The following is a 9,024-nucleotide window of genomic DNA, read 5'->3' on the forward strand; positions in this document are numbered from 1 at the left end:
CTTTGCCGGAGTTCGGACATGCATTTGACCAATCACATGCATGGTCCCTCTCTTCTCTCTCTCCTCCCAACCAGACACTAAACCACAAATATCCCATCACATGCATGGTCCCCACCTACTTTTTCTCCTTTCAACCGGATACTTTGTGATTAGCATTGGACGGCTCCCTCCTGCATCATGTCCGCGGACCATACCCGAACATAAAAATAGACATATACCAGAGACATTTACGGCCCAGCTTTGGATATGCCCTAATAGTGTTTCTTTTTTAGTATTTTCATGTTTCTTATGATTCCTTCTTCAGGAGCACTGGAGATGACGATGTGGTGATCAAGATTCTGTACTGCGGGATCTGCCACTCTGACCTACACAGCATCAAGAACGATTGGAAGAACGCTAAATACCCCATGGTCCCTGGGCATGAGATCACTGGCGAGGTCAATGAGGTCGGCAAGAATGTGACCAAGTTCAGGATCGGTGACCGTGTGGGCGTCGGGTGCATGGTGAACTCATGCCAGTCCTGCGAGAGCTGCAACAAGGGCTTCGAGAATCTCTGCCCAGGCATAATCCCCACCTACAACTTAGTTGACCTTGATGGCACCATCACCTACGGCGGCTACTCCAGCATGGTGGTGGTGCATGAGAGGTTCGTGGTCCGGTTCCCCGACACCATTCCACTGGACAAGGGCGCACCGCTGCTGTGCGCTGGCATCACCGTGTACAGCCCCATGAAGTACCATGGTCTAAACGTTCCTGGGATGCACCTCGGTGTGTTGGGACTGGGCGGGCTGGGCCATGTTGCTGTTAAGTTCGGCAAAGCCTTCGGGATGAAGGTAACAGTGATCAGCTCTTCGCCGGGGAAGAAGCAGGAGGCCCTCGAGAGGCTAGGCGCCAACGCATTCATTGTCAGCAAAAACGACGAGGAGATGAAGGTATGCAAATGTTTCCGATCACCAATTTTTTCCAACTCAAATTGGTTTATATTAGACCAGCGGAATATTGGACACGACTAAGATATATGGTACTAAACTCACAGACACAAGAACAACCCTAAGGCCTAAACAAAGGACCTACGACCATCGAAGTACCCGCAAAGACCTATAAAGGAAGAATTACCACAATAGCACATCGCCGCATACCATGTAGATTTGTAACAACACCAAGCATATCGGCAGGAGGATCACCCTGATCTAGGCAGACATCAGGCTACTATCGCTCAAAGACGATGTTACCGCAGCCGATGCACATGAAGCAGCGCCGACAAACAACACAAAAAATCAACCCGTCATCCACGAGTAACAACAAGGACAAAATCTTCTAGGCTCCTAGATGCCGCAAGAAGCTTCATCGAGACCGGATTGTATTCGGGCGACTTTTATTTTAGATGACGCCATCATCCATTGGAGTGATGTCGCCGCGAGGCCAAAACCCGCTACACAAAAGACGAGAGACAAAAATCCCCTCCCCTCCACCCCGCGGTCCGAAGTGACAACCGGAGCGGAGTGAAGAGGATATTTTTTTTGGCGGCTAAGGTTTCTTCAGGAGTCTTTTTTTAAATTGTTTCCAATCACCAATTAATCAAGCAAGAATATAGATTGTTCTTTCAGTTCATGTGTGCTTACTGCTTACTGCTTACTGCTTTAATTTAAATTTAGATGTGTCACCTTTGCAGGCCGCAATGAGTAGCATGGATGGCATCATAAACACGGTGTCTGCAAACATCCCCATGGCCCCTCTCTTGGGGCTACTAAAACCCAACGGCAAGATGATCATGGTTGGTCTCCCAGAGAAGCCTATGGAGATCTCTCCCTTTGCTTTGGTTGCCAGTAAGTCATCCAACCTCATAGGCTTAGTTATATACCATACCCTCTCTGGTCTAACAATTTTAAGAAACCATCCACTGCATTATTGACCATAGACATTTAGTTGTGTGCGTAACTGACTGGTTCACATCCTATCCTACGTGTGGCTCATTGTATGTACAGCGAACAAGACCCTGGCCGGGAGCCTCATTGGCGGCATGAGGGACACCCAGGAGATGCTTGACCTCGCTGCCAAGCACTGCGTGACGGCGGACATCGAAGTGATCGGCACCGAGTACGTGAACACGGCCATGGAGCGCCTTGCCAAGGCTGATGTCAGGTATCGATTTGTCATCGACATCGGCAACACTCTCGACAAGACCGCCCACCACTGAGTGACTCTACCTCTCTGCTCTTGTCTTGTCCGCAATAGCAAGAAACAATCTAAAATTAATTTTTGGGTGTGAAAGTGTAAACCATCGTGTACGCGATGCCATATTTATTTCTTCTAATAATAAAGCGGCTATTGCTTCTGGTCGTACATCACCGTAATTATCCTCAAAGTTGTCATAAATTACCTACTGTGACATTCATAAGTGAAGAAAAAACGATTCGTTTTTCTCTCGAAATTGCACCCGGGCTCTATAGTTCTTATACATACTGCTCTTCACGGGATGCCAGGGTTCGATCCCTGGTTCCCTACTCTTTTCTCTCCTTTTTTCCACTCCCAAGCGGGCCTGCTCCTCCCCCACATGCTGATTTCTGTTTTCTATTTTTTTTACTTTCTCATTTCTGTTTTAGTTTTTTCTTCTTTAAATTAAATCATGATTATGAAAAGAACACAATTTCAAAAGTTTTAAGTTTTCTACAAATATTGAGAAATCATAAACTGTTTGTCATTTCAAAAACAATTTGGAAAATCATAAAATGATCATGATTTCAAAACAAATGTTCACATATTATAAAAAACATGATTTCAAATAAATGTTCATGAAATAGAAAATGTTCATGATTTTTTTAAAGATCCAGTATTCAAACAATATTCAGGAATTTAAAGATCCAGTATTTTTCTCTCCTTTTTTCTCTCGCAAGCGCGCCTACTCCTCCCGCACATGGTAATGGGCCGGCCCATTTGCAGGTTGCAGCGCTCCTGTTTTCTATTTTATTTTTTGCTCTTTACGTCCTTATTTAGGTTTTTGTTTTTTCTTCTTTAAATTAATTCATGATTTCTAGAAGGACCAAATTTCAAAAGTTGTGATTTTTCTAAAAAAGGTATTGAGAAATCATAAACTGTTTGTGAATTCAAGAAACATTCAAAATATCATAAAATGATCATGATTTCGAACAATAGTTCACATATTATGAAAAAATATCACGATTCCAAATAGATCTTCATGAAATAAAAATGTTTATGATTGTTTTAAAAGGATCCAGTATTCAAAAAGTAACCGGGAATTTTATAAAAATGTCCACGAAATTTTACAATATTTTCGAAACAATTAAAACAAATCCGTAAATAATTGACATAACGAACCGCCGCTTACATAGATCTTTTATTAGGGGATCTATAGAGGTCGTTTTATGATTTTACTTAGTCCCTCACTTTGGGTAAAAAAAGATTTTCTTGTCTCGTGCAACGCCGAGGCCCCAAAAGTTGACACAACTTTCTATGGGTTAGTTTTTGTAAGCTATATAAAAATGACTAAATTTCTATTTTGTCTCCATACACAGTTACGTTTATTCTGGTGTCAGCTATGCTAGGTCAAGGCGAGACACTCATTCATCAGTCTAGCTCAGGCAGGATCCATCATGCAGTTTGCTCAGCGACATTCTTGTTGTTGTGACGCTTTAGGAAATCAAGTCGTGATGAGACCATCACATTTTTTTAGATGACTTTCTAAAAGTCCCTTATCTCGTCATGACATCACTCAGACATAATTTCTGAAATGACATTTTGAAAGTCCTTATCTCAACCTAGCATTTGATTCAGACTTCTTTTATATCTATCACACATGCATAATCTAATAGTTTTTCTTTCGTTGCAACGCACGGGCATATTTGCTTGTGTATTTATATGCAATGTAATGATGAAAGATAGTAGTACATGAATTCTTCTTCCTATTGGCAGATGTTGCATGATATCAGAAGAAATCGTATCTTCTATACATCATCCGTTGTGTCATCTTATTGCCTAACATTTTTCTAGTACAAGCATGGTTGGATTTTGCTGATGATTTAGATGGTATTTTCTTTCTCTCCGATTTATGCAGCGTTGTGGCAAATATGCTGAGTAACGTACATTTAAAAAGAGTACGATCTTTTCAAAATTTCATGATATTTCTATTGCCCCTTTGATAGAATGGGCAGGTGCAGAAACACACGCTGTCATTAGACCCACATTATAAATACACTTGTATTTAATTATACTCCGGGCAAAAGCTTAGCTCGACCTTGTTCGATGCCGATGCCGACGGCATCCTATCCTAGGATATCTTTTCCTCCTTGGAGGTGGCGTCATGGAGCCCCTTCACCTCCCTTGTCGTTTCAGTCTCGGGCTTCCGGGTGAAAACCCAATTTCAAACCTTGGTTGGAGCGGGCGCCGATGGGGTTCGTGCTTCCCTCTTGGAGGTCCGGTCCTTTGACGGTGGCTCCCGTGGCTCTGTGATGTCGACGCCGGCCAAGCGGGTGCATGGCCTCAGGGTCAGCGTGGAAGTTGGAGCGGCGGCTCCACAAATGTCATGTGTGTTTGGTGTTGACTTTGGTCGCCTAGGTGATAGAGCCATCGACTCGATTGGTTCGCGGCCTCGAGGCAAGAGTGGAAGTCGGAGCGGCGGCTCCGGTATTCTCCTGTGTTTAGTGTTGGCCTTGGTCTCTTGGGCGGCAGTGTCATCGGCTAGTTTGGTATGCGGCCTCAGGGTTGATGTGGAAGTCGGAGCGGCAGCTCCGGAGCCCTTTATAGTGTTGTAGGGTGTCTTCTCCGGCCTGGCAAGGTCGTCTGCTCGGCTGATGCGTAGACTCGGGGCTGGCGTGTACGTGTCTCGTAAATGTATTGGTTTTTGTCCAATTTTCCTTATTAACTAGTGTATGTGTCTCGCAAATGTATTAGTCTTTTAACATGCTCGCTCTTACCTCTCTTTTTCAAAGGAGAGGTAAGAATATAAAATAGATCTAAGCTGTTGATTGCATTACCTAGTGGGTTTGATTAACTTTTATCTTTTTACCTCCCATGTAAAAAAAAGGAGGCAAGAGGGAGCATGTTTAAAATTGCTCAAGACGTGATGGAGGAAGAGGCGCTGTGGATGGAGAGATTCCGAGGCCTTGTTCCTCTGCAACTGAATCTGAATGGGCCGGGCGGGCGGGTGAGAGTTAGTTAGAGCTATAGTGAGTGAGCTGCCATGGTAGTAGGTTAGGGTGCCACATCCACACTCCACGACCGCTTGTCTCACCAACACAGCTCAAATGGCTCGTGACCTCGAGCATCGCCCCGCTCATGAGTTTGGCTTAATTCGTGCATGTTACGATTGCAAAGTTTACATTAAGCTGCGAAAGCTCTCAACTGTGTGTGCTCGGTCTTGCGCCCTCGCGTCTGTCTTACTCATGAGTTCGGCTTTGTGCATATTGATGACATAGACAAGACAAACCTGTATTAAGCTGCTCAAACTCTTAAGTGTGCGTGTTCAGGCTGACATCCTCGGACGCCGTCCTGCTCATGAATTTGCCTTCGTGCATATTGTTGGTGCAGACAGGACAATTATATGGAGCTGGCAAAAATTATAGAGTTGACAATCCTTTTGTATCGCCAGCTTTTGCCAGCTCTTGGGAAAACCCTGTGTAAACCTTATTTGATCCATCACAAAAAAAAACTTATTTGATGAAATGAAATATCTCTTTCCTTCTAAAACAAATCATTGGGTTGATTCCTAGAAAGGAATGAGCCCGATGCGGGAAAAAACCTCCTAATCGGCTTTCTCGGATCGGCGATCCTGTCCACGTCCCTACTGCAAGGTCGATGGCAGCAAGCACCTCCTAATCAGGGAAGAAGAGTGAAGCCAACAGCTAAATCATGAAGGACTCAGGGGCTACTGACGATACCATGCCCCCAGGGTATAGTCACGCATGATCACGGAGGCTCGGTAGCCACTGGGTGGCACACGCCCATGACTCAGAGTCCACATACTATACGGGGAGTATCATCACGATTACGAACAAGGCAAGAAATCTTCTACAAGACGTAGAGTAGTTTTTCCTTAGCTAGAACAACTCCCAACCGACTCGGATGATGTCACCCTACGCTTGACCCTGTATATAAGTAAAGGCGGGGATCCCCGGCCAGTACTTGATAATCTCCTCGCAACCTAAAGTCCTAAACCATAATACCTCTCGGTATAGGCCTCGTACACAACACAGGCGCTAGCTAGTTATCATATGAGGCTGGAGCAATCAATCCAGTTAAGCAGAAAGCACAATAGTACCTCAACCCGAGGGCCTGAAACTAGGTAAATCTCTCCTTGCGTACACCATCCGCATCACTGGCACCTCCGCGACCCCATCATGAATTTCGTCAGGAAAATACTACGACACACCCATCCTTCCTTAACGAGGCACCCCACTAGCGCAAAGTTTCCACCCTCTGATATGCTAGTGTACGATACAGATCTATACGCCCAGGGTGCTACAACCCTTTTTCAGACAACCGTATATGAGCCGAAATTGCTTTTGGAATGGATATAGAGGAACGAATGGATTTCTAGGCTAGCGAGATCATCTGGATCCCATAGCCAAAATGCCACTCCCCTTCAGATAGTCTTGTCATACACTAGAGTTTGGCTACATTTATAGATGTTTTCTTTCAGAATTAAACCTACATTTTTTGAGCAAAAGAACTAGACCTACATGATAAGGTGGCAACATGCGATTGGAGCAGAAGGAAGCCCACACCAAAATTTAGGGGGATTAGTATTAGTTAGGGCTCATTTGATGACCAGGGGAAACGCCGGGATCCCGGCCTGATCCCAGGGATAAAACAACACGAGGTCAACTCACCCAGGGAACTCGGATGAGTCAATTGGTCAGAGCTAGGGGAAGGGAAATCTTGGCCCGTCCCTGCCGAAACCCGGGGACAGAAAAAACTACCCTAGACTCGTGGGAGGAAATCTCCATCTCCCCCGCGTCGCGCGGTCACTCTCGTTGGCAGTTACACCGCCGGATAAAACACTCGATCATATCATGCACCTCTCCAGGCCCCCAAATGGCGATGCGAATTTTCCATAGGGTTCTAATTTTGTCAATAATATTTCACCCAGGGCCTCTCTTCCCCGAGAATATCTCCCCTGATAGCCAAACAAAGCCTTAGTAGGGGAGAGTTCGGAAGGGTTTCCATAGGGGTGGCATGTTAAACAGGATCGTACCTTGGGCCGGGTATAGTTTTGAGTCAGGCTTGACAGCCTGACCTTAAAATCCAAGTCCGAGCCTAGCCTGAAACTCAAAACTTGTGAACAATGTACTTTTCTATTTAATTTATTATAATCCCCCTAAAAACTTAATTTAGTCCACTAAAAAGGTAATTCAATTTAACTATTTTTAGCTTATATAAATCAATTGCATACCAATAAAATATTGATATTACCATGTTTGGGCTTTTTTGGATGGACAAGTTGAGCTTGAGCCCAGCCTGGATATCAGGTTGTGTGGCCTAGGTCACTGAGCTGATTGTCAGCTAGGAGCTGACGTGGACCTGACGAACGGGCCCTCCAAGTCATAAGCAGGCTTAAAATGTAACCATTCGGCAACTAGATTTTTTGGAACAATGAATTAGTTTTGTGGTAGCTTTTTAAAAGATTAATAGAAGTGATAGTTTTTTGTAACCCTAGCATTGTAACGTGGTAGTTTTTTGCTATATACTCGAAGTACTCATACATGTAGGGTATATGAGCACACGTTCGAGTAGTATGTGTGACGTGAGTGTTATACGTCAGCATTTATGTGTATACTGACTGATATGTTTCTGAAAAAGGAAAGGAAAAACGAAAACGTCGCACACTACCAGAAAAACTGGGGTTGCCGACAGCCAAATCTATGCCGACGGCCCCCGTCGGCATCTATGGACCTATGCCGACGGCCAAGGGTAGACCGTAGGCGTAGAACAGCCGTCGGCATACATCCATCTATGTCGACGAGGCCGTCGGCATAGACTAGGCCGTCGGGACCGCCCGAGGTACGCCTACGGGGCCCGTCGGCATAGGACAGGCCGTCGGCATAGCCCGAGCCCACCTGCCCGGTCAGCGCTGACAATTTGACGGCGTTGATCCTATGCCGACGGGCAGTAACGGCGGCCGTCAGCATATCTGTGGCAGAGGTATGCCTACGGCATAGCCGTCGGCATAGGCCCCTCTGCCACGTCATCGATCCGTGTGCCACGCCACGTCATCGATCCGTGGGAGAACCTTCGTGTGTGCACAGATATGCCGACGGCCTTGCCGTCGGCATACATTTATTTTACTTAATTTTTTTAATTTTACTTTGGTTATCTGTGGCAGAGGTATGCCTACGGCACAGCCGTCGGCATAGGCCCTTTCGCCACATCATCGATCCGTGTGCCCCGCCACGTCATCGATCCATGGGACAACATCCGTGTGTGCACAAATATGCCGACGGCCTAGCCGTCGGCATACGTGTATTTTACTTTATTTTTTTATTTTTACTTGGTTTTGTTATTTTTACTTTATTTTAGTTTTTGTTTTTGCATAAGATAATTATGCCTTATCTAAAAAAACATACCCAATGGTATATCGATTGCCCCCCGTTACGAACGTCGCTATCACCGTGTCACGGAGGGGGGAAACGGTCGACATGGAAGGAATTCTAGTTGGTGGGGGGATTCGGGGTGTAGCTATGTCGCCGAAACATCGCACGGGTCCCGATGCATATGTGAAAGTGTTCATGCATGCATAGACGCCCGTCTTGGGGCTCCGGGGTGGGGAGGTCCACTGGTCAAAGCCTGTCCGTGCAAAGTCAAAGGGCTAGATCGCGTGGTCAAACGCTACAGGGTTAGGCGGGACGGGGGCACTGGGGGTAGCAATGCCACCGGAGCATCGCACCGGGCCCTCATACATGCGGGGTGGTGTGGTGGCATGTCCGAAGAGGCGGGACGCGTCTCCGGGGCATGGCCCCCCTCACGTACGGCGATGACACGGTAGTAGACGTTCTGCGGTTCTGGCCTCTA

The 9,024-nt window shown here is 45.9% G+C and overlaps 1 protein-coding gene across 1 annotated transcript in view; it reads left to right on the forward strand.

Moving 5' to 3' along the window:
• Positions 1–2,343, forward strand: part of LOC119326802 (probable cinnamyl alcohol dehydrogenase 5) — a 5,143-nt gene extending 2,800 nt beyond the window's left edge. The window contains exons 2-4 of the mRNA XM_037600405.1: positions 305–932; positions 1,673–1,826; positions 1,986–2,343. Of these exons, the coding sequence (XP_037456302.1) occupies positions 305–932; positions 1,673–1,826; positions 1,986–2,197 (994 nt within the window). The 3' untranslated portion in view covers positions 2,198–2,343. The remainder of the gene's footprint in view (positions 1–304; positions 933–1,672; positions 1,827–1,985) is intronic.
• The last annotated feature ends 6,681 nt before the right edge of the window (positions 2,344–9,024 follow it).

This window comes from Triticum dicoccoides, chromosome 6B (genome assembly GCF_002162155.2).
Source record: "Triticum dicoccoides isolate Atlit2015 ecotype Zavitan chromosome 6B, WEW_v2.0, whole genome shotgun sequence".
NCBI classification, from domain to species: domain Eukaryota; kingdom Viridiplantae; phylum Streptophyta; class Magnoliopsida; order Poales; family Poaceae; genus Triticum; species Triticum dicoccoides.